The sequence below is a fragment of the Pogona vitticeps genome, chromosome 3 (assembly GCF_051106095.1).
Source record: "Pogona vitticeps strain Pit_001003342236 chromosome 3, PviZW2.1, whole genome shotgun sequence".
Classification (NCBI taxonomy): Eukaryota; Metazoa; Chordata; class Lepidosauria; order Squamata; family Agamidae; genus Pogona; species Pogona vitticeps.
Genome location: NC_135785.1, coordinates 85,348,521 through 85,375,363, shown reverse-complemented (window position 1 = coordinate 85,375,363; position 26,843 = coordinate 85,348,521). Strand labels below are relative to the sequence as shown.

Here is a 26,843-nt window from a genome sequence, read left to right as displayed (position 1 = left end):
TGTGTCTTAATAGTATGTTGTTTGACTGGGAAGGGGCATTAAGTGTAGCTTCATCTGAGACAGCAAAATGGTTTGGGCTACATGTGCACAAAATAGACAGGACATCAGCTGCTGTTTCTCTGTGTGTTTGTAATATATACACTACTGTACATTAAGCAAAACTTTCAGGTAATGATTTAACCACATAACCTTATGCAGCCGTAGGATCAGGACACATATACAATCAATCAATCAATCAATCAATCAATCAATCAATCAATCAATCAATCAATCAATCAATCAATCAATCAATCAATCAATCAATCAATCAATCAATCAAATTTCCTGTTGTTACATTGCTTTCTTTCCAGGTACACAATTCCTACAAAGGTGCAACCAGAGTTTGTGAAATGAAGCCTGTGTGTACCTCCAGGTGACCAATCAAAAAACAAAAGTAAGCAAATTTGAAACATGAGACGGAGGCAAGTGCACACTACATTACTCTGTTTACTTCTTAGGAGAGCTTGAATTCTAGCAACACACTAACTGAATCTTTTAATCCAAGCCGCAGTATATATGTGTCAACCTATACTGTATATAAAATAACTTGTGGGATGGCTCAATGAGTTCAGTATCTGTTGCAGACCCAGAGGTTGGAAATTCAATGCCCCGCTGTGCCTCCAGGAAAAAGAGCCATCCTGTGTGGCCTTGGGCAAGCTGCACAGTCTTAGGGTTCCTTAAGAAGAAGGGAAAATAAACCATGTCTAAATACTATTTACTGTACCTACAAAACCCTAAAAAGGGTTGCCATAAGTCAGAATTGACTTGATGGTGCATCATCATCATCATCATCATCATCATCATCATCATCATCATCATCATCATCATCATTATTATTATTATTATTATTATTATTATTATTATTATTATTATTATTATTATTATTATTATTATTATTATTATTATTATTATTATTATTATTTACAGTATGAAGTAATTTGATCATAGGGTAGAAACTCTCTGAAGCAAAACAGTGGTGATCCTGTGAGGGAAATATTAGGATTTATACTGTGGTTACACAAAGACCTTGGTTGGGAAGGGCGGTGTCTGGGGGAGAGTCAAAGTAATAGAACACAAACATCTAGCTATGCTATGCATCATTTGAGCAGTAATTGTATCTGAGCTGAAGGAGCATGATAACAATATGGCCATATGGGGCTGGCCTTGGGAAGCGGAGATCTGTTCCATATGCTTACCAAATACAAAAGCTAAAAATAATATAGAAAACCTCAGTGCTGACTCATCTGAATTGTGTATCATGAAGAGTACAGATTACATTGAAAAGACAGCTTAGCTTGAGTTGTGTACTAGTTCTGAAAAGGCAGGAGAACAAGGCAGATGAACTCACTGTCTTAGGCAGGGCCCTCTAATGAGGCCTCATAGTGAGGGGTATTCCAAGCTCCCATCACCACAAGCTGTGGAGCAGTTGAACCCACTGGCCAGTGGGATTCTCCGGCATTCCTTTCCACATAGGCACCTGGGACAGCTCGAATGCAGGGGAAGTGGCACACTGTGTTCTCTTTGGTAGCTAGCTTTGGGTGGGGGGGAAGGTGTTTGTGTGTGCGCGCACAGTCTCCAGAGACCTGTGGGAAGAGGAAGTAGAGCTAAGACATCAACTGGAGGGAAGATGGGGTGGGGAAGAGAGAAGCAAAGAGGCTGCCTTTTGTAAGTCATGGTACATGAAAAAGACAGCTCTGACCTTTGATGCAGAAACTTCAGAAAGAAAGATCACTGTGGGGAGGAGAAAAAAAACTGCCCAAGATACCCACGGATGGGCTGATTCTTAAATAGCTTTAACCACTTATTTACTTTTAAACACCAAGTCAGTCATAAGAGATCGAAACTCAATTGCTATTCTAGCTTCTTTCATCCCAACCCAGGCCCTATCTCCTCCTATTTCTCCTCCTTCTGTCCCCCATTTCTGCCCAGCAAAGCACTGAGACAAAGACAGGGGTAGATAATCAGCATCATTGATCAGGCAATCAACACAATCAGTAGTCATATTGCTAAGCAGCTGGAATTGAGCAAAACACAGCAGCAAGCTGAGTGTTTGGGATAAACACAATCAATCAGTTTTACTAACCATTGATTATGGTTTGTATGATTGCATTGATTGTGACTTGGACAATCCCTATAGAGTGAGAAGCCAAAGATTCTTGTGGAAATGTTTTTGGGAGATTTGCTGGTTTTGCAGGCTGAATGGAAGCTTGTGCACACTTTCTATCAATCAGAGGATCTGAAAATGTTTTTTTTTTAAAAAAAAATCATCTATAAACATGGATGTCCTGGGAAAAGGCAGAACTAGTAACAGTACTGTGGGTGGGGTTTGGATGCACTTGGGGAGGATATCCGGGGAGAAACCATTAAGGACATTAGTGTCATGCATAATGACATGATGCTTGAATTGTTTTGTTGATCCACAGGATCAGAGTGTCAGAACAATGGCTCTGCTTTCCAATGCCTGCTGCTTTCGCAAGATGTTTGCCTGTGATTTGGGGACAATGAATGAACAGCATGACTCCATTGCTCAGGGGGCATTTATTTAATTTCAGAGGGATAAATCCAATTGTCAGCAGTACCCACTAGAGTAGATCCAATGAATGACTGGAAGGTGGTAAGTCGACCTTTATGTAAATCCCATTCATTCAATGAACCTACTCAAGTTAGGGCTGTTAATTGGATTTGGCCCAAATCATTTCTGATTGTTACAGTGGGGTTTGATTCTGGGTTTCTAAAGTTGCATATTAAAAAACATGGTTCAACATAACCTAGACTGTAGTCCAAGCTGGTCAATGAACAGAAATTGTTTTAAATAGTTAATACATCATAAGAAGCAGAGTCTCCTCAAAAAGAAAAGACTGTTTTATTCTCACAGGAGCTTGCCTTAATCTGTGTTTGGCAAAGTAGCTTTTGTAGCTTTGTAATTGGTCACAGAGAGATGAGAATAGATTTGTTTCCATGCCTGATTCATCAGGCATGCAGCTCTGAAAGATTAAAAGGCCTGAAGGGATAACATTGTAAGAGAAGGCATTTCCCTTAAACTGTGATTTGTAATGCAGAACTTTACAAGGAAGATGTATTCGCGAAGGCTTTCACGGCCGGGATCTAATGGTTGTTGTGGGTTTTTCGGGCTTCTTGGCCGTGTTCTGAAAGTGGTTCTTCCTAACGTTTCACCAGTCTCTGTGGCCGGCATCTTCAGAGGACAGCAAACTGTGCTCTGGGTAGGCTTGAGAGTGGGTGGAGTATTTATGGCTGTGAGAAGGCTAGTTTGTGAGGTAGGCTATTGTCCTAATCAGGAGATGGTTGATTAATGTGCTTTGTTGTGGATGTATTGTTTTGATGAGGAGGGGAGATTATCTGTCCCTGTGGTTGATGGGTGTCATTAGCTGGTCTTTTGTGTGCAGTAATCCCCTGACCTTGTGGCTGGGTGGAGTTCGTTGACCTTTTGCACTCTGTGTTTTTGAGAGCTGGGAGCCAGGTTTTGTTGAGTTTCAGACATTCCTCCTTCCGGTTGAAGTTTTGTTTATGCTTGTGGATTTCAATGGCTTCCCTGTGCAGTCTGACGTAATGATTGCTGGTTTTGTCCAGTATTTCAGTATTTTGAAATAGAATTTCATGTCCAGTTTGTTTTATGGCATGTTCAGCTACTGCAGATTTTTCTGGTTGTTTTAGTCTGCAGTGTCTCTCATGTTCTTTGATTCTGGTGTGGATGCTTCGTTTTGTGGTTCCAATGTATACCTGGCCACAACTGCAAGGTATCCGGTATACTCCTGCAGTGGTGAGGGGGTCCCTTCTGTCCTTTGCTGACCGTAACATTTGTTGTATTTTTGTGGTGGGCTTGAATACTGTTTGTAAGTTGTGTTTTTCCAGAAGTTTCCCCATGCGGTCTGTGACCCCTTTGATGTATGGCAGAAATACTTTGTTTGTGGGTGGCTGTTTTTCTTCTTCAGTTCGGTGTTGTTTTCTTGGTTTGATGGCTCTTGTGATTTCATTTTTGGAGTAGCCATTTGCCTGTAGGGCCCAATTCAGGTGGTTGAGTTCAGTGTTGAGAAACTGAGCTTCACAGTTCCGATTTACACGGTCTACCAGTGTTTTGATTATGCCTCTTTTTTGCCGTGGGTGGTGGTTGGAGTTTTTGTGTAGGTACCTGTCTGTGTGGGTGGGTTTTCTGTATACCTTGTGTCACAGTCGGAGGTCAGTTTTGCGTAGGACCATGACATCTAGGAACAGGAGTTGGCCCTCTCTTTTTCCATGGTGAATTGTATGTTTGGGTGGATGCTGTTGAGATGGTTGAGAAATTCTTCCAATTTTTCTTCACCGTGACTCCAGATTGTAAAGGTGTCATCCACATATCGGAACCAGACTGTGGGTGCGAGGGGTGCCGAAGCCAGGGCAAGTTTTTCAAAATGCTCCATGTAGAAATTTGCTATAACCGGGCTGAGAGGGCTGCCTATGGCCACTCCATCTGTCTGTTCGTAGAATCCATTATCCCACTGGAAATAGCTGGTTGTAAGGCAGTGCTGGAAGAGGGCCTTGATGTCTTCTGGGAATATCTGCTGGATGAGTATCAGGGTGTCCTTTAGCGGTACCTTAGTGAACAGGGATACTACATCAAAACTGACCAGTCTATCCCCAGGGTTGAGTTTTAGGGTGCTGATCTTGCTTATGAAATGCCCTGAGTCCTTGATGTAGGATGAGGTTTGTCCAATGTGGGTCTGTAGAAGGGTTGCTAGGTGTTTGGCTAATTTGTATGTTGGGGAGCCGATGGCACTTACAATGGGCCTGAGCGGGTAGAGTCCTTGTGGATTTTGGGGAGTCCGTATAGTCTAGGTGGGAGAGCTTCTGTCTTGCAAATTCGTTGGAGGACGTTGGGGTGCAGGGAGGAACTCCTGATCAGCATGTTTGTTTGTTTTGTGATTTTGTTAGTTGGGTCCCGTTTCAGTTTTCTGTAGGTGATGGGGTCTAGAAGTTCTCTGATTTTGTCCCTGTATTCTTCTGTTTCCATGATTACTGTAGCGTTGCCTTTGTCTGCTGGTAGAATGATGATGTTTGGGTCTGAGTTCAGGGACTTGATGGCATTTCTCTCCTTTCTTGTTATGTTACTTTTGGGGGGTTTTGCTTTCCGTAGGATCCTGGTCACTTCCCCTCTTATTTCCTCTGCTTTTTCTTCTGGAAGATGATATAATGCTGATTCCACGTTGGCAATTATATCTTCCACAGGAATTTTGCTGGGTGTTATTGCAAAATTTCCTCCTTTGCTTAAGACTGAGGTTTCTTCTGGGGAGAGTTGGCGTCCCGATAGGTTGATGATGATGTGCGTGGTATCCACAACAAAACACATTAATCAACCATCTCCTGATTAGGACAATAGCCTACCTCACAAACTAGCCTTCTCACAGCCATAAATACTCCACCCACTCTCAAGCCTACCCAGAGCACAGTTTGCTGTCCTCTGAAGATGCCGGCCACAGAGACTGGCGAAACGTTAGGAAGAACCACTTTCAGAACACGGCCAAGAAGCCCGAAAAACCCACAACAACCTTTACAAGGAAGAATAGCAAAAGTAGGGACTGACTTCAAGATTCAGAAAACCCCATTTAGTTAAAAACTACCCCCAAACTGAGCCCTAGGAAGTGGATATCTATCTGGACTGGGGAGCTGTGAGCCTTCTGGATTATGGCACAGGGCTGAGTCAAGTTCAGGTGTTCATCCGGGACACAATTGGGAAGTTTGTGGTGAGTTTGGCAGCAAAGCCCAATGGGAACATCTGTCAATAATGCATGTTAAGAGGGCCCTCCAGATGTATTATGTTATACCTCACCCCAGGGGATACTGGGAATTGTAATTCAACCTGTCTGTAAGGCACCAACAAAGTAAGTTATGCATTCAAAAAAATGGAAAGAGATAAAATACTCATTTGCATTTTTGGCAATCGGCCAGCAAAGCAGCTGCTTCCCTACAGATCAGCAACTCCTTTTCCTTCTCCCCAAAGCTTGACTGACAACCCTTCTAGAAAAGGGCCTTAGGAATGGTTGTGGGTCTCCATCAGCAATTCTACAATGCTTACCTTCTCATTTTCTTGCTGGGTCAGTTTGATCTGGGCTGAAACTTTGATTTAAAAAGACACCCATATCTTTCACAACTGCTTTCCAGAGGTACAAATGAAGTGTAACCAAATCTCCAGCTTGTTGGCATTCTCATCCTGATGGAAAACTGAAGCAATCTGCAAAGGAAGAATTTTTGTCAGGTTATTACACCCTTCTTACATAAAACACATATCTAACACAGCCTTTCCCAATCTATAACGCTCCAACTCACATCATCTCCAATTGGTGTGCCAGGTTAGATGATGGGAGCTGTAGTTCAATAGGCATGGGTTTGGGGTAAGGAAGACACCAGGTGACAGAAATATGCAAATAACATGCTTTCGTCTCTTCTCTTCTTTCCTTTTTATCAGTATAATGTTTTCAGTAGATAAAAGAGGCATCTTTTTTTCTGCTTAACAGCAAAATATTGCATTATAGTGAAACAACAAGAACATGCTCTTGTGTTAAGCATGGCATGGATGTTTTATCACATCCATATTACTGTGCCTGTTTCTCTGAAGAATTATGGCTCCCTTGCTGTAGAATTCTGACCTTTTCCTTCCACAGCCAGCCAGTGATTCTTTCTGTCTCCCACAGGCTGATACAGCCGGAAAGGCACCCAGAGGAGAACAATTGTAACTTTCTGCTTCTTTTCTATTAAGGCCAAAAACAGCCGAAGCTTTGGCAGGCTTGAGGATCCTAGACTTTGATGGGTGGGGGTGGGGGTGGGGATGCCTTTTTCAACTTCATTTTTGCCAAAATTAATTTCAAGGAAATATGACCAAGCACACGTGGAAACAATCACTTTTCAGCTATCAGTTTAACCTTCAGAAACCTACACTCCCCCCTTCCCCTTTTTCCCTTTTCCTACCGGACTTGATAAGACAAAAATAATATACATTTTAGGCCCAGTGATGCCAGCAAAGGATGCCTGACTTAGATGACTTCTAAATGTAGAGTAGGCAGCTCAGCAGTTTTCTGATTCCTGGTATTTTAGGACCAAAATTTAGAAGTGATGGTGTGGGTGGGTTTTTATGATATCATGGGGGGCGGGGTTTGCCTTATGTTGTAAACGGAGGATCAGCCTTTGTGATATCCCAGAGGGCATATTCTTGTGTGAACAACTGCAAGATAATGGTCAAAATCCTGCCATGTAGCTACACCGGAATAGCAAGAATGCTGTTAGTGGCAGCAGCAAATTCCTATAAATGAAAAAGTTCCGGCTTCAGTTTTGGGTTATGTGCAACTTCACCTCATTGTGCACGAGTGACACACAAAGTGAAATGCAAGCAAGGACTCTTTAATTAGCAGCAATCTCCCCCTGCCTATGACAACTCTCCTGCTACATTGACATAGCTGTGCAATAGGATAATATCCTCTATGTATGCATTTGTGTGAGAGAGAGACAATGTAGATCTCCTGTATTAATTCCAAAGTGAATTTTATGTGTGCAATCCAGATAGAAACACCTTTGTTCTGCTGTACTAAGCCCTGATACCATGACTATCCAGGCACAGAAGCCATCACACAAAATACTGTAACATCAAATATTCTCCTCTTTCATTGCAGCTTACTATGAGATTTCTCTCACCTGGAGATCCACAGAAGAAAAGCATTTTCCAGATGCTGACACCTGGCAGCCCTAGCTGCACTAAACCTGGCTTGAGCCTAGTTCAGGGAAAATCATCTTCTAAATGGTGAATATCTCCCTATTTCAGCAAGCTGCTACTTCCTCTAATTTTTCATATAACGAACAATGTTACATAAAATGTGAATGTGTTACCATTTTAGAATTTTGGGGGAGTATATAAAAAAACACTAATATATCTTCCTTTCCACACATCTAGGGCCATGAGCTACCACAAGAGGAAAATGTTGATGATAGACAACAATCCTAAAACAGTTGGTGTGATGACTTTGCTCACAATCCAGTTGCCAGTCTCAGTTACAGTAGGTGATCTGAATAAACAGGAATTATGTAAGAGTTGGTTTACCGTTCCACAACTGAATCAAGGAGTCTGCTCTAGCTGGGACTAGTAATCAGATTTAGGCCTTAGAAATGATATTAGTCTCGTAGAAAGTTCTGTTTATTAAAGCTGCTCTGTAACAGGTATATGGACCCATGTGGCCATCCAGTTGTTGTGAACTCTTGTCGTGAACTCCAGCTCCCATCATTATTTCACAGTCCCTAGCCTACACTGGCTATGACTGATAGACATCTAGAAACCTCTGGAGGGACTTACATTCCCCATTTCAGGTGTTATATCAACCACTTTAAGTAGAAACATGGAAAGATAAGCATGTCAGCTCCACCCTCTCTGTAGATGCTCCCTTTACATGGAGGGGTCCTGATGATCCTCCCCATGGAAAGAAAACTCTCATCTTCAGACAGTTGCTCTTTACACATGGTGAGCAATGACAGAGGTATAGCTTGTTATGTTAACTTAAATCGGATTAGGTAATACCTGATAAAGTCAGGGCTTATGTAACAATACTGACCTAATCACTGTAGATGAGGACCAAAGAGGTCGTTATACCAACCTGCATTCCAAGCCTTATCAGATTACACCGCTTGAGACAGAAATGTGTGGGGCTTCTGGATTTGGTGGATTTTAAGCATGATAGACTTTAATACTTTAAGTACCTCCTATTAGAAACAGTTGAAGGGGTGGAGAAACATTTTGCTATGCCTGTTTAAAAGTAATGTTGCTGAGGGGGAGTAATCAGAAGTTGGGAGTAGCTTTGAGTCCTGCAGGATATCAGCTATGGGCCACTGATAATGACAGTTTTCCACAAGCTCATTTCTATTACTTGAAATCGAGTTTCTAAAGCTGACAAATGATAGGATTTTATTATTTAACTCATTTAAAGCCAAACAAGTAAAACGATGATGTCCATCTTTTCTTTTTAAAGTAATCTGTGATGTTACTCATTATTTTTAATGTCAAAAAAACACAACAGCCCTAGCACCATAACACTTGGAAATTTCTGTTCAAAGTTTCTAAAGAAATGGCGATAAAAGTAATGTTTAGAACTAGCTTGATAACATTTTTGTTATATTAAGAAAATGGCACTGGTTCCATTAATGGGTCAAAATCCAACTGATTACTTACATCACTGTAATAATAACATAAATCACAGCAGCAAATCACTTCTAGTTATTGAGTCACCATCTGTATTTCTTGCTGTGTGTCAAGTTTTATGACTCAGCACAAAAAGAATATGTGTTGGTGATTAATTAACTAGCAGCAATTTACCATTATTTATTTACTTATTTAATATATTTCTACCCTGTATTTCTCCTGAAGAGGATTCAAGGCAGCTTACATTGCTAAAACAAACAGTATTAAGAGCTAAAAAAAAGTTATACGTTATTTCAGCATTTAAAAAGAATTGAACAGATTTCAATTAAACAGCCATTGTTATTTACACCACAGTACTCATGTTGGTACAATCAAAAGGGTTTTTTTGACATTATGTTACTTTTGAAGCATAGCCTTGTTACACAACAACTAAACAAGAAGGTCTACACAACAACTGTAACAAGAAGCAATGAATTACAAGTCTGTGGTTTGGGTGTTACTTGTAGCTAGCTACAGTACTTCCAAACGCCGAGAGGAACAGTCCCTTTGGTGGCAGATCTGGAAGGTGAGATTGATTTGTATGGCAAAGTACTATATTTTTGAAAAACCAAGCAGTATCCCAGACCATAATAAAGTAATTAATTTTGCCCCATTTATACAGAAAACAGCACAAGGATAGAAGCCATGTGATCAAGATTAAGAAAAATGTCAGGTAATTCTAAACAGCCTAATTAAAAGCTTAAACTATAAATCATATGTAATACCATATTTTCCATGTATAATACACCCCCCACATATAAGACCCCCCCTTTTCTAACCCAGAATGTCTTTCTTCGGAAGATAGTGGAGGGGGAAAGCAGGAATCATCAAAGCGACTCATCAAAGCATTTTCTTGTGAAGAAAGTGGAGGGGGAAAGTACTTTCTTCTGAAGAAAGTGGAGGGGGGGAAGCAGGAATCATCAAAGCGATTCTCGCTTTTCCCCTCCACTTTCTAGCAAGGAAAGTACTTTCCCCGCCACTTTATTCATAAAAAGTGGAGGGGGAAAGCAGGAAAAGTGCTTTGATGATTCCTGCTTTCCCCCTCCACTTTCTTGTAAAGGAAGTGGAGGGGAAAAGCAGGGATCAAAGCGCTTTTATCCCTCCTCCCTCCTTTTCCTCCGTGAATAAGACAACCCTAAATTTTTAATCTAAATATTTTAGAGAAAAGTATCATCGTATACATGGAAATTACTTTAAAACAACACCCTATTAAATTAAAGAGTGAAATCTGTCACCTGGAGGAAAAAACAGAGGGCTCTTAATCAGAAAGATCCATGGTTATTTGATCCAGTGATTATTACGTTAAAATTTAACTAAGAGCAAGCTTAATGCAGACAACTACTTCTAAAGCTGTTAATTTTTCATTCATTATGTTTATAATGAGGCATGCTTCTCCCTAAGACAGTTTATTGTCACAACAACTCTGTGAGGTATGTTAGGTTAAGATATAATCATTTGGCAAATTTACCCAGGGAATTCCATATTTTAATGGAGGATTAAACTTATAACTCTTCTAACCCAACACTCTGTTCAGTGACCTCTGTATAGACTGGAGCTATTTCAGCCTTGTATTCTGCTTTTGATAGATTTGTCTGGGAGGGACCTTTCTGGGCTGGAGTGATTTTCAGTCAATCAAGCAGTAGCCAGTTGTTTCTTCCTTGCTTCTTATTTTGCAGAGCCATATCTCTCCGCTTAAGATCCCTTTCTTTTAGTCAGCTAGCAGATAGAGCAGTTAGTGTGCAGTTAGCCTACAGGAGTGTGCTAGAAGCAGGCTCAGAGCCTGTTGAGGCGTGTTGCTGTAAATCAATTGTTTTTTGTATAATATGCTATTTTTCACCTGTTCAACTGTGAATAAGTGAATGTTTTTTTCTCTTACTAATGTTTCAGAATGAGTTATTGAGGTTGTAAATGCAAGTTAATGAGAGAAAGGGGGTGGTCTACTGTGGGGAGACTTGAAGCTAATTCTTCCTCTAAGTCCTGGCACTCTCCTGCACAGTGAGAGTATTTTAACTAGAAAGTTCAAAACTCTGCAACAGTACATTGTCTTGTTGGTCTTCTTTGTAGCTGAGAAATGAAGCCATATAGAAGATGTTCAATTGGCTTCTCCTTGGCTATTTAATCCTCCCAGATTCATATGTATAGACATTGTGCTAAATCCAATTGTTCCTTGTAACTAAGGTAGACCCAAAAAATCAATGGGATATACAGTACATGGGTGTTGATTTAACAAAGTTCATTTATTCAGTAGGCATATTCTAGTTTCTCATAGGCAAACAAAGGTGCATTTTATCCCCTTATCTGTTCAATGTGTACACAGAACTCCTGTAGTTTCAGATGAAGGACGAGTGAAAACTGGAATAAACATCAGTAAATTAAGACATGCAATTATGCAGGGGATGGATCAAGTGGATAGAGGGAAACTCTTTTCCTCTCACACAATACCAGAACCAGGGGACAACCACTCAAACTGAGTCTTGAGAGAGTGAGAACAGACAAAATAAAATATTTCTTTACCCAGCGTGTTGTTAGTCTGTGGAACTCCTTGTCCCAGGATGTGGTGATGGCATCTGGCCTAGATGCCTTTAAAAGAGGATCTGACAGATTCCTGGAGTAAAAGTCCATTGCAGCTTAGAAGCCATGATAGGGATGTATAATCTTCAGGCTTTAATGGAAGGTACCTCAACATGTCAGATGCAGGGGAGGGTTATCAGGAGGCAGGTTATTTCATTGTCTCATGTGCTCCCAGAGGCATCTGGTGGGGTCACTGGGAGATAAAAGAAGCTGGACTAGATGGGCCCTTGGCCTGATCCAGACGAGCTCTTCTTATGTTCTTATGCTATAAACCATCTTACTGGTAGAAAGCAGCAATAACTTGAAAAGACTTTTAGTGAAAGTGACAGAAGTACGTGCCAAAATCAGGACTGTGGTTGAACGTTAAGAAGGAAAACTACACAACTTTAATATTTACAGTGAAAACAATAATATTGTTAAAGATTTTGTATATCTTGGTTCAGTGATCAATCGAAAGGGAGGCTAAAGCCATGGAATCAGGAGGAGACAGACTTGGAAAGGCAGCAATGAAGAAATAGGAAAATATCATTGAATGTAAGGGTGTGTTGTTGGAGACTTAAGTCCAAAATCTTCCATACTCTTGAATATCACTGTGCATGGATGTGAAAGCTGAACAATAAAGAAAGCTAACAGGAAAATATTGATGTATTTGAAATTTGCTTTGTGGTTATTCTGGACTGTCCAAAAAACAAACAAGTGGGTCCTAGTTATAACCAAGCTTGAATAAGGCAAAAATAATGAAATAGATGCTGTCATAGTTTGGGCACACCACAAGAAGGCAAGATTCTTTGGCAAAGACATGATGCAGGGAAAGGTTGAAGCCAGCAGGAGAAGAGGACGATCAAATGTGAGATCGATTGAATCCTTCAAGGAAGCCACAGGCTTCAGTATGCAAGAGCTGAGCAGGGCTGTTGAGGACCGGGCACTTTGGAGATCTCTCATTCATAGCGTTGCCATACATCAGAGGCAATGGCGGTCATGTAACAACAGTCAGTTGTGGAAAAGTTGTGCTTTTGGACAACAACCCACCTGATTTCCCAGAGCCAACATAGCAGCAGTCTGAATCCAAAGAGTAATAGAAGAGTTGGCTATTGACTGACAACAGATTGTGTAACACAGTCTTAGTACTTTTCTCATTTCAGTAATGTAAGATTGAATGGCAAGTATGAATGGCAAGTCTTTTGGTTGCATCTAGATTTAGGGTCAGACTACATGATACAGTTAACATGTCATTAGAAATAGTACCTCCTTGAACGGAGAAAGATGTCTGACTGTCAAAACACATATTTCAGTCAACTGCATGTTTTGCATTCTATAATTTTTCAAAATTTTTGCTATTGTTTTGTTATTCCACAGAAATGCTAGGCACGTTTCTGTGGAAATTCTCATACTGTTAAAGATGACATACGAAACTCAGAGGATGCATGCTAACCTTCATGTCTCATTTGACCCTCAGTCATATTTAGAGAAGAGCAAAGTAACCTAAGCAGGACCTGTATTAATCATGGCTTACTCAGGTTTAATGATGACTCTGAAGAGGGAGGGCTCCACTATTCACGGACATTCTCCACTTGAGTTTAGACTCTGAATTTTCTGTGTGTGTGTGTGTGTGTGTGTGTGTGTGTGTGTGGCCTTGGAGGGCAATCTTCCTTGCATGGTGAATACACTTGCAAATATATATCCCACCTGATTTCACCGTATCAGGACTACATCTGGATCTAACTCTGTTTTCAGGAAATTGGAATTACCGGGCACTCCTGCTATAGATGATAAAACATTTGTAACCAATTATGGTCTTTCCCAAACACAGGACTGTTGCAGGGACATATTAGATGGACGTTTTCATAACCTGGCAACTAGTAATGTCAGATCTTGTTCGTGGCTCCCTCCCATTAAAATGTCTTGCAAAGGCTTTTATGGGACATTATCCCAGTCCCTGAGAACTGAAAACCTACTTACTGAAATCTCACCTGATTGTTCAAGTTCTGGACCCATGAATCAAGATGAGTGAACTCGTGTCAACACAGGACTTTGAAAATTATTGCCTTGCCTCACTCAGAGCTGCCTAAGGAAATACATAAGTGCACAGTGACATTCCATACAGTGGATTTTGTTTTGTTTTGTATGCAGACATGTATGTTTAAAAATTGAATATTGACACATTCTACTCAATGCCAATGCCTCAGCTTCCTCTCTTTGTCAATCTTGGGGATACTTTGACTGATCACTGTAAGATAGTTTAACAACCACTTTTGAGTGTGTGTTGTCTGTGAGAAAAGGCTGTGCTAACCCCAGTCATTCCCAGTTTAGGACAAACCAGTCATGTGTGCAGATGGGATTCAATATTTGTTGTGCAGTCACAAATTGCCTTAAATGTGGGCTCTGAGCAGTGTGATTAAAGCTTGATATTGAAGACAGGGATGGGCTAGAAGTGGTTGAAATCATGTGGCAATTCTAAAGAAACTGGGTCACCCACAACTTTCTCACAAAAAAAAAAACATGTATTTTGGGTAGGTTCTCGGGGAAAAATGCTTCATTGACTTTCATCACAGTTGGGCAATATGGATTTGGTATGAACATGAGCCACTGCTTTTGGAGGAATGGGCAAATGCCACTGGCTTTTACGGAACTGTAACCCAATGATGCTGAGACATCTCTGGAACCCTTTTCAGATTCCATATGAGTATAGTTTCAGGACAGTGAGCTTATCTAGGTGTAATTCTGTAATCATGGCCTTACTCTATCTCATTTGGATTACCCTGACCTTCAAATTCCTTTGTCCAAATTTCAACCTTGGAGTGTTTTGCCTCTCCCTTCCTCACTCAAACTCTCCTGTTTGAGTTATTGTTCGGGCTGTCTGGCTGGGTCACTGCTTGAACTACTCCCTTATATTACTTAGTGAGGCTTCGTCTCCATTTGTAGTGATGGGAAAGAAGAAAAGATCTAGAACAAGATCCAACTCAAACTCCCTGGCAAACCCAGGTAAACAACTTTGAGTAGCCGACCTTCTGCCTCAGAAAGACTTGGTGAGTGCTTCTCCTATGCTTGCAGATACAAACAGATATAGCATTTTAAATTCACAATTGGAAAATCAAGGCCTCACAGATAAATCCTGTACGCCTAATTACAATAATCTTCAGGGAATGACTGAACCCTTCCCCCTCAATGAGTCCCCAAATAAAAGGGCCTCCTTGGATGAAATGGATTAATTTGGTTATATCAAATGGAAATTTTCAAGATGATGAATTAGAAGGGTTCACATATTTCAGTCAAATTACTTAGCCATCACCCCTTCCTTATTAGATAATATTTTATATTTTACAATAGGTAATAGGTACAATAGATAATATTTTATATTTTACAATAGGTACGCAGCCAGAAAGCGTCCATCAGCCTTTATATTTCAAGTGTATACTCCCAAATCCCCACTAAAAACGGGGTGGGGGTGGGGGGCTGGACAACCCTCTTCCGATGGATCAAGTGCTGGTGTCAGCAGATATTAGGCTGAAGTGGTCACCTACTCTGCAGAAAGAAATGCAATAAATTCTGTATAGTACACTATACTTCAACTGAAAGGAGAAATTGGGACAGCCCAAAATATTAAGTCTGCTTTGACAGGATATGGCAAACTCATTGATACTCTGAGACCCTTCCTAACTAAGAATGTAAAAATACCATCTAGAAGCTGCCCAACTAATAATACCTGGTTTGATAAAAAGTGTGAAACTATGAAGCATCAATTAAATAGAGCCCTCAGGTTGCATAAACAAAACCGGTCTATGAGTTTATCCAGATCCTTTTTTGATCTATGTAATAAGTATCAGCAACTCCTTAAAAAGGAAAAAAAACAAGCCTCAATTGAAGACTTCTATTGAGAACTTGCTCTGGCCTTATCTCAGAAAGATATGAGAAAATTCTGGCAACTCCTGGCCTCAGCAGAAGGAAGGCTTCTTTTACATTGATAAAAATGAAATCTGTATCCACCACCTCTACCAATTAAGTCAATAATTAAGTAACTACATCTTTGGGGTTATTCCCTCTGCGATAGTTGCTTGCTGCTGGCATTGGTTAATGGTTTCCACCTGTCTTTGTCCTCTCCTAAGATGTCAAAATTTTGTGCTGTAATAGAAATCAACCTGATTCTAAATGGCTTTTAATATTTTATTGTACTATATTTTAATGGAATATATTATATTGTTTATACTGTTTTATATTGTTTTATCCAAGGTATGTTGCAATGGCCTGTGTGCCACGCAATAAACTTATTTTGCTTGCTTGCTTTTTTGATGCCTCTTGGAATCTTAAGGTGTGTTATTTCATCTAAAGCAAATTTATATATTTGGAAACAAATGCATATATTGCATAATCATCTGGGATCGTCTTGCAACAAGGAAACTTAACTTGAGTACACACCGCTGGATACATTGCACAAAAAAGTGGGTGAGCTTGTGAATGATCAGAATTTATTTTATTGATTTATTTAAAACTTGTTTACCTTGCCTTTCTCTTAATAAAAGGACCCAAGGTGGCTTACATAATTCAAAGCATGATACTGAAAGCTAAAAACAGTAATTTATTAAAATATTAAAGAAAAATTAATAACATCATATTAAATATGTTAGGTAAAAGCATTACACAAAACAGATTTAAAAGCAACAAATTATAAACTATCCCACTTATTGTCACTAAGGAAAAGCCTAAAGAAACCATTCTAGCTTGCTATACATTTAAAAAAACATTAATAAATATAAACAATATATAAAATATAACTAACTATTTGAACTGAGCTGAAGGAAATCTAGACTCAATTTTTTTTCTGTCGATGACTTGAGAACTGAAATAATGTTACACAACAGAACTATGACCATTATTAATTGGTCAGGAGTGCATCACTTATACACCCATTTACATCAAAGCAAAAAAGGAAATGGCTAAAATCCTATCCATTAAAGCCCCTCACAGAACGCCATTGGGGAAACTAAGAGTAACTACAACTAAAGAAGTAAGTGTAGGCATTTCTTGTTGCACACTACATCACAAGGCTGACATTCAACAGGAAGTGCTGCACTGACTGTTTAGCTTGTGCAATTCATCTCTGAAAGTTACACTGATGACACTACACTGACAGGCGTAAGAAATAGGATGTGGGCCATTGTTCCATAACTGGAATCCCCATATGAATATTACAAAAGCATTTCCCAAATCATTTGCAAGTGATTTTTGTTTTAAACACTGTGCTATACGATGGGATGACATATTAACTTGAAAAGCAGAATAAATCTTTTTTATAAGATTAAACTTTGTTAATCAGATTTGCTTCTTCAGACATCAGGAATAGATCTAATGGGTTGGGTAATGCAGTGCTACTCCTTTGTCTGGACCCAATATCAGAGGCTCTGAGATACTATATATCCAAACACTGCACTGAGACCAGACCAAATGTGATGAATGAGCACCATTTCTATTGTTACTTTTGCTCTTGCCCAATAAGAGGAAATTAGCTTCTGGGGTGTCGTAGAATCATAGAACTGAAGTGCTGGAAGGAATTCCAAACATAATTGAGTCTAACTTGCTGCCACTGGACACTTGCAACAAAGAATTTATTTTTTGATATGTAAAATTTCATCACCACATAAAGAGGAATTGCATCAGGAAGAGGCCTATGAGAATATCATACAGTATCATTAGAAAATATGTAACCACGGGCAAGCTAAAATGGAGATGGTTTTTGGAGACAATATTTTGAATATGAATGAAATAGCTGCGGAAGAAAATCATTCAGTTATCTCATTCTTGTTACCCTAATCTTACCACCTGAACGAAGGCAGGAGCACAAGAACCAAATTGTTCCCTCACACAACCCAGTATTCTTGAGCCCAGGCACTGAGGCTACGTTGTGTGTATGTAATTCATAGATACACGTTTTCTGTGAGGTTTTTTTTTCCTGGTGGCATCCAAGGCACCCAGTGAAGTGTAGTGGATAGAATGACAGACTAGGACTCAGGAGACTTGAATTCAAATCCATGCTGGGCCATGGAAGCTTACTGGGGAGAGGCACTTGGTAAAACCAATGCTTATATAATTCATTTACCTTGGCAACCCTATTAGGCTTGCTATAAGATAGATGCAACCTGTCAAGACATAACATTCCCAGCTAACTTTACTGGGATGTACACGACTCCAGCCCTGGTTACTGCTTTTTAAAAAAATCCTAGGGTCATGTTTGGCCACTGAAGCAACCTGCTCACTCTATTTAATAATAATATAGTATAATAATATCTCTTATTGTCACCCTGCTTATTTAACTTATATGCAGAATACATCATGCGGAAAGCTGGACTGGAGGAATCCCAAACTGGAATTAAGATTGCAGGAAGAAATATCAACAACCTCCGATATGCAGATGACACCACTCTGATGGCGGAAAGTGAGGAGGAACTAAAGAACCTTGCAATGAGGGTGAAAGACGAGAGTGCAAAAAACGGTCTGAAACTCAACATCAAAAAAACTAAGATCATGGCCACTGGTCCCATCACCTCCTGGGAAATAGAAGGGGAAGATATGGACTCAGTGACAGATTTTACTTTCTTGGGCTCCATGATCACTGCAGATGGAGACAGCAGCCCCGAAATTAAAAGACGCCTGCTTCTTGGGAGGAAAGCAATGACAAACCTTGACAGCATCTTAAAAAGCAAAAGTCCGAATAGTCAAAGCTATGGTTTTTCCTGTAGTGTTGTATGGAAGTGAGAGCTGGACCATAAAGAAAGCTGACCGCCGAAGAACTGATGCCTTTGAATTGTGGTGCTGGAGGAGACTCTTGAGAGTTCCCTGGACTGCAAAGAGAACAAACCTATCAATTCTAAAGGAAATCAACCCCGAGTGCTCATTGGAAGGACAGATCCTGAAGCTGAGGCTCCAGTACTTTGGCCATCTCATGAGAAGAGAAGACTCCTTGGAAAAGACTTTGATGTTGGGAAAGTGTGAAGGCAAGAGGAGAAGGGGACGACCGAGGATGAGATGGTTGGACAGTGTCATCGAAGCAACCAACATGAATTTGACACAACTTCGGGAGGCGGTGGAAGATAGGAGGGCCTGGCGTGCTCTGGTCCATGGGGTCACGAAGAGTCGGACACGACTAAACGACTGAACAAACAAACAAATAATAATATCTCAGAACTGCAGAGCCAGAAAGGATGTTTGGATCACTGAGTCCAGCCCCTTTCAAGGAGGCATAGTGGGGAATCAAACTCCCAACCTCTGGCTCTGCAGCCAGATGCCTGAATCACCTAGACTTTTCTCTCTCTCTCCTTCCTATGTGTGAAAAGGGATCCAGTTTCTTTGTGCGGAGGCCATTTTAGATATTATGTCACCCACGTTATTGCATGCTTATACCAATTTTTTTTTTATTTCAAAATTTTGGCATAGTAGTATTGATGAAGGACATCGAATCTGGTGCTCTTAATAACTCTGATAAAAATTAAAATGTGATGGGAGTGGGGAATAAATGCATTAATCCTTCTCCACTTGATTTAAAAGCTAGTCCTGAAGCAGTAGCAAATTGATGAATTGATACAGTAGCTGTAGAAGTAAATGATGTTTGTTTGTATGTAAACCTATGACTTCTGCCTTTTCTTATTTTTGCAGTTTCAGAAGACAAGACAAATAATGAACTCTAGCCAGGGAGGCTGTGTCTGTGTGGGTGGGAAGGACTCAATTGGCTCTTTCATGCATTATCTGAGGGAGAGCTTCTGTAGTGGCCACTCCCAGGCTCCACAGCGCCCTGACTCTTGGCAACCGGTCCCTGTCTGACAGCAAGCAACAACCTTTCCCTTTAGCCAGATAGTTGGTGTGTGGTCTGGTCTGCTGTTGAAGGGGGTCCTGGCTTTGTCTTTTATTATATTTTTTAAAAATTATTTGTCTTTTATATTTTTAGTCTGACTTCTACTATTGTTACCCACCATGGCTTAGCTATCTTGGCACAATGCAGATCTAACTATAGTTACAGAAATAGACATATTAAATGCCCCAGAAGTGCAAAAAGAAGAACTATGACTCATTTGTGCAGCATTTTTGGTGGTGTCTAGTAACAAATGCCAAGCAACAAAGAACAAGGCAAACATTCACTGCAGCTACTTTTCAATATAGAGCTTTGATGGCACTTAATACATGAATAAATCATAGCCATCTGTAAAACTGTTCTTGTTAAAGCTGGTGGTGGGAATTCAATTCAATTCAATTCAATTCAATTCCTTCCTTCCTTCCTTCCTTCCTTCCTTCCTTCCTTCCTTCCTTCCTTCCTCTTCCGCTTTTCATTCTTCAGAACTGGCATGGCTGGAACTAACTTCCTATCCCTCTTTCCAGAGTGGTCCTAGGACCAGATAGGCAGGGTATAAATAAAAAAATAAATAAATAATAAACAAACAAATAAATAAATAATTTAGAGAATCAAACTTCATACAGGAAGGGATTTGCATAGGAAAAACATTTTAAACATTTGAAACTGGTTCTCTAATTTCTTGCTGCTACAAAACATCTGTTCACATTGTGTTAATTCAGATATCATTCCTTCATTGTTCATATGTCACATCGTTTTCTGTAAATCATTGTTTTCAGTGGTCAAGTGTCACCCCACCTAGCCTTCTACTGTGCACTGCATTTAAAATCTAAGTAAACATAATACAGAAGAGAATCTGAAAGACTTTTTGAAAATCTGGAATGAATTGATAATAATAATAATAATAATAATAATAATAATAATAATAATAATAATAATAATAATAATAATAATAATAATAATAATAATAATAATAATAGTGTGCTGTTAGGTTGATTCTGCAACGTCGCAGGAGTTGGCAGAGTGAAAGAAAATGCCTCCGGGACTCCGGCTCCGGATTTTGCCTCGAGGTTATCTCCTGAAGCCCTTTCCATAAGTGGATATAGCCACAAGGCAGTGGAGGTTAAAATTTGGAGTTTTCCTTCTCCTAGATGGGCTGCCTTCCAGGGCTGACGAGTCCCACCTACTCGGCCTGCTCTCTTTTACCAAATTAAGTAAGAGATAGGATTAGGGAATTTCATGTGACACACTCTCCTCCTCATTCTCTTTTTAAAGCTGAAATTCTGCCCTCCTTCAGGACATCCATATTCAGCATATTGGGGTTGGAGATAGACTTAGAGTATTTCGCGCGCCGTTAGGCGCGCGGTCCAGTAAAATCAGGATTCAAACTACTAGGCCCTCCCACTAGACCATGTGATGAGCCAGAACGAAGAGACAGGAAAAAACAGACTTCTCCACAAAAAGCCTACCTTTCGCCTCCTTCCCAGCCAAAACCCTTAAGGAAAATGGACACAGGCTCCAGTAAAATCAGGATTCAAACTACTAGGCCCTCCCACTAGACCATGTGATGAGCCAGAACGAAGAGACAGGAAAAAACAGACTTCTCCACAAAAAGCCTACCTTTCGCCTCCTTCCCAGCCAAAACCCTTAAGGAAAATGGACACAGGCTCCAGTAAAATCAGGATTCAAACTACTAGGCCCTCCCACTAGACCATGTGATGAGCCAGAACGAAGAGACAGGAAAAAACAGACTTCTCCACAAAAAGCCTACCTTTCGCCTCCTTCCCAGCCAAAACCCTTAAGGAAAATGGACACAGGCTCCAGTAAAATCAGGATTCAAACTACTAGGCCCTCCCACTAGACCATGTGATGAGCCAGAACGAAGAGACAGGAAAAAACAGACTTCTCCACAAAAAGCCTACCTTTCGCCTCCTTCCCAGCCAAAACCCTTAAGGAAAATGGACACAGGCTCCAGTAAAATCAGGATTCAAACTACTAGGCCCTCCCACTAGACCATGTGATGAGCCAGAACGAAGAGACAGGAAAAAACAGACTTCTCCACAAAAAGCCTACCTTTCGCCTCCTTCCCAGCCAAAACCCTTAAGGAAAATGGACACAGGCTCCAGTAAAATCAGGATTCAAACTACTAGGCCCTCCCACTAGACCATGTGATGAGCCAGAACGAAGAGACAGGAAAAAACAGACTTCTCCACAAAAAGCCTACCTTTCGCCTCCTTCCCAGCCAAAACCCTTAAGGAAAATGGACACAGGCTCCAGTAAAATCAGGATTCAAACTACTAGGCCCTCCCACTAGACCATGTGATGAGCCAGAACGAAGAGACAGGAAAAAACAGACTTCTCCACAAAAAGCCTACCTTTCGCCTCCTTCCCAGCCAAAACCCTTAAGGAAAATGGACACAGGCTCCAGTAAAATCAGGATTCAAACTACTAGGCCCTCCCACTAGACCATGTGATGAGCCAGAACGAAGAGACAGGAAAAAACAGACTTCTCCACAAAAAGCCTACCTTTCGCCTCCTTCCCAGCCAAAACCCTTAAGGAAAATGGACACAGGCTCCAGTAAAATCAGGATTCAAACTACTAGGCCCTCCCACTAGACCATGTGATGAGCCAGAACGAAGAGACAGGAAAAAACAGACTTCTCCACAAAAAGCCTACCTTTCGCCTCCTTCCCAGCCAAAACCCTTAAGGAAAATGGACACAGGCTCCAGTAAAATCAGGATTCAAACTACTAGGCCCTCCCACTAGACCATGTGATGAGCCAGAACGAAGAGACAGGAAAAAACAGACTTCTCCACAAAAAGCCTACCTTTCGCCTCCTTCCCAGCCAAAACCCTTAAGGAAAATGGACACAGGCTCCAGTAAAATCAGGATTCAAACTACTAGGCCCTCCCACTAGACCATGTGATGAGCCAGAACGAAGAGACAGGAAAAAACAGACTTCTCCACAAAAAGCCTACCTTTCGCCTCCTTCCCAGCCAAAACCCTTAAGGAAAATGGACACAGGCTCCAGTAAAATCAGGATTCAAACTACTAGGCCCTCCCACTAGACCATGTGATGAGCCAGAACGAAGAGACAGGAAAAAACAGACTTCTCCACAAAAAGCCTACCTTTCGCCTCCTTCCCAGCCAAAACCCTTAAGGAAAATGGACACAGGCTCCAGTAAAATCAGGATTCAAACTACTAGGCCCTCCCACTAGACCATGTGATGAGCCAGAACGAAGAGACAGGAAAAAACAGACTTCTCCACAAAAAGCCTACCTTTCGCCTCCTTCCCAGCCAAAACCCTTAAGGAAAATGGACACAGGCTCCAGTAAAATCAGGATTCAAACTACTAGGCCCTCCCACTAGACCATGTGATGAGCCAGAACGAAGAGACAGGAAAAAACAGACTTCTCCACAAAAAGCCTACCTTTCGCCTCCTTCCCAGCCAAAACCCTTAAGGAAAATGGACACAGGCTCCAGTAAAATCAGGATTCAAACTACTAGGCCCTCCCACTAGACCATGTGATGAGCCAGAACGAAGAGACAGGAAAAAACAGACTTCTCCACAAAAAGCCTACCTTTCGCCTCCTTCCCAGCCAAAACCCTTAAGGAAAATGGACACAGGCTCCAGTAAAATCAGGATTCAAACTACTAGGCCCTCCCACTAGACCATGTGATGAGCCAGAACGAAGAGACAGGAAAAAACAGACTTCTCCACAAAAAGCCTACCTTTCGCCTCCTTCCCAGCCAAAACCCTTAAGGAAAATGGACACAGGCTCCAGTAAAATCAGGATTCAAACTACTAGGCCCTCCCACTAGACCATGTGATGAGCCAGAACGAAGAGACAGGAAAAAACAGACTTCTCCACAAAAAGCCTACCTTTCGCCTCCTTCCCAGCCAAAACCCTTAAGGAAAATGGACACAGGCTCCAGTAAAATCAGGATTCAAACTACTAGGCCCTCCCACTAGACCATGTGATGAGCCAGAACGAAGAGACAGGAAAAAACAGACTTCTCCACAAAAAGCCTACCTTTCGCCTCCTTCCCAGCCAAAACCCTTAAGGAAAATGGACACAGGCTCCAGTAAAATCAGGATTCAAACTACTAGGCCCTCCCACTAGACCATGTGATGAGCCAGAACGAAGAGACAGGAAAAAACAGACTTCTCCACAAAAAGCCTACCTTTCGCCTCCTTCCCAGCCAAAACCCTTAAGGAAAATGGACACAGGCTCCAGTAAAATCAGGATTCAAACTACTAGGCCCTCCCACTAGACCATGTGATGAGCCAGAACGAAGAGACAGGAAAAAACAGACTTCTCCACAAAAAGCCTACCTTTCGCCTCCTTCCCAGCCAAAACCCTTAAGGAAAATGGACACAGGCTCCAGTAAAATCAGGATTCAAACTACTAGGCCCTCCCACTAGACCATGTGATGAGCCAGAACGAAGAGACAGGAAAAAACAGACTTCTCCACAAAAAGCCTACCTTTCGCCTCCTTCCCAGCCAAAACCCTTAAGGAAAATGGACACAGGCTCCAGTAAAATCAGGATTCAAACTACTAGGCCCTCCCACTAGACCATGTGATGAGCCAGAACGAAGAGACAGGAAAAAACAGACTTCTCCACAAAAAGCCTACCTTTCGCCTCCTTCCCAGCCAAAACCCTTAAGGAAAATGGACACAGGCTCCAGTAAAATCAGGATTCAAACTACTAGGCCCTCCCACTAGACCATGTGATGAGCCAGAACGAAGAGACAGGAAAAAACAGACTTCTCCACAAAAAGCCTACCTTTCGCCTCCTTCCCAGCCAAAACCCTTAAGGAAAATGGACACAGGCTCCAGTAAAATCAGGATTCAAACTACTAGGCCCTCCCACTAGACCATGTGATGAGCCAGAACGAAGAGACAGGAAAAAACAGACTTCTCCACAAAAAGCCTACCTTTCGCCTCCTTCCCAGCCAAAACCCTTAAGGAAAATGGACACAGGCTCCAGTAAAATCAGGATTCAAACTACTAGGCCCTCCCACTAGACCATGTGATGAGCCAGAACGAAGAGACAGGAAAAAACAGACTTCTCCACAAAAAGCCTACCTTTCGCCTCCTTCCCAGCCAAAACCCTTAAGGAAAATGGACACAGGCTCCAGTAAAATCAGGATTCAAACTACTAGGCCCTCCCACTAGACCATGTGATGAGCCAGAACGAAGAGACAGGAAAAAACAGACTTCTCCACAAAAAGCCTACCTTTCGCCTCCTTCCCAGCCAAAACCCTTAAGGAAAATGGACACAGGCTCCAGTAAAATCAGGATTCAAACTACTAGGCCCTCCCACTAGACCATGTGATGAGCCAGAACGAAGAGACAGGAAAAAACAGACTTCTCCACAAAAAGCCTACCTTTCGCCTCCTTCCCAGCCAAAACCCTTAAGGAAAATGGACACAGGCTCCAGTAAAATCAGGATTCAAACTACTAGGCCCTCCCACTAGACCATGTGATGAGCCAGAACTAAGAGACAGGAAAAAACAGACTTCTCCACAAAAAGCCTACCTTTCGCCTCCTTCCCAGCCAAAACCCTTAAGGAAAATGGACACAGGCTCCAGTAAAATCAGGATTCAAACTACTAGGCCCTCCCACTAGACCATGTGATGAGCCAGAACAAAGAGACAGGAAAAAACAGACTTCTCCACAAAAAGCCTACCTTTCGCCTCCTTCCCAGCCAAAACCCTTAAGGAAAATGGACACAGGCTCCAGTAAAATCAGGATTCAAACTACTAGGCCCTCCCACTAGACCATGTGATGAGCCAGAACGAAGAGACAGGAAAAAACAGACTTCTCCACAAAAAGCCTACCTTTCGCCTCCTTCCCAGCCAAAACCCTTAAGGAAAATGGACACAGGCTCCAGTAAAATCAGGATTCAAACTACTAGGCCCTCCCACTAGACCATGTGATGAGCCAGAACGAAGAGACAGGAAAAAACAGACTTCTCCACAAAAAGCCTACCTTTCGCCTCCTTCCCAGCCAAAACCCTTAAGGAAAATGGACACAGGCTCCAGTAAAATCAGGATTCAAACTACTAGGCCCTCCCACTAGACCATGTGATGAGCCAGAACAAAGAGACAGGAAAAAACAGACTTCTCCACAAAAAGCCTACCTTTCGCCTCCTTCCCAGCCAAAACCCTTAAGGAAAATGGACACAGGCTCCAGTAAAATCAGGATTCAAACTACTAGGCCCTCCCACTAGACCATGTGATGAGCCAGAACGAAGAGACAGGAAAAAACAGACTTCTCCACAAAAAGCCTACCTTTCGCCTCCTTCCCAGCCAAAACCCTTAAGGAAAATGGACACAGGCTCCAGTAAAATCAGGATTCAAACTACTAGGCCCTCCCACTAGACCATGTGATGAGCCAGAACGAAGAGACAGGAAAAAACAGACTTCTCCACAAAAAGCCTACCTTTCGCCTCCTTCCCAGCCAAAACCCTTAAGGAAAATGGACACAGGCTCCAGTAAAATCAGGATTCAAACTACTAGGCCCTCCCACTAGACCATGTGATGAGCCAGAACGAAGAGACAGGAAAAAACAGACTTCTCCACAAAAAGCCTACCTTTCGCCTCCTTCCCAGCCAAAACCCTTAAGGAAAATGGACACAGGCTCCAGTAAAATCAGGATTCAAACTACTAGGCCCTCCCACTAGACCATGTGATGAGCCAGAACGAAGAGACAGGAAAAAACAGACTTCTCCACAAAAAGCCTACCTTTCGCCTCCTTCCCAGCCAAAACCCTTAAGGAAAATGGACACAGGCTCCAGTAAAATCAGGATTCAAACTACTAGGCCCTCCCACTAGACCATGTGATGAGCCAGAACGAAGAGACAGGAAAAAACAGACTTCTCCACAAAAAGCCTACCTTTCGCCTCCTTCCCAGCCAAAACCCTTAAGGAAAATGGACACAGGCTCCAGTAAAATCAGGATTCAAACTACTAGGCCCTCCCACTAGACCATGTGATGAGCCAGAACGAAGAGACAGGAAAAAACAGACTTCTCCACAAAAAGCCTACCTTTCGCCTCCTTCCCAGCCAAAACCCTTAAGGAAAATGGACACAGGCTCCAGTAAAATCAGGATTCAAACTACTAGGCCCTCCCACTAGACCATGTGATGAGCCAGAACAAAGAGACAGGAAAAAACAGACTTC

The 26,843-nt window shown here is 41.6% G+C and overlaps 1 protein-coding gene across 3 annotated transcripts in view; it reads right to left on the bottom strand.

Moving 5' to 3' along the window:
* The window catches only part of RNLS (renalase, FAD dependent amine oxidase), a 291,960-nt gene that overhangs the window by 52,401 nt on the left and 212,716 nt on the right, over positions 1-26,843 (bottom strand). Inside the window, exons 7-8 of one of the 3 annotated variants that reach the window (XR_013543985.1) lie at positions 6,107-6,262; positions 1,494-1,622 (exon numbers count right to left, since the gene is read on the bottom strand). Coding sequence is in view for 1 of the 3 variants with exons in the window: in XM_078391345.1 (XP_078247471.1) it covers positions 6,176-6,262 (87 nt within the window). In the remaining 2 variants the exon portion in view is untranslated. Of the gene's footprint in view, positions 1-1,493; positions 1,623-5,650; positions 6,263-26,843 lie in introns of those variants that run through there. The other 2 variants (XR_013543984.1, XM_078391345.1) reach the window with 2 other exon arrangements.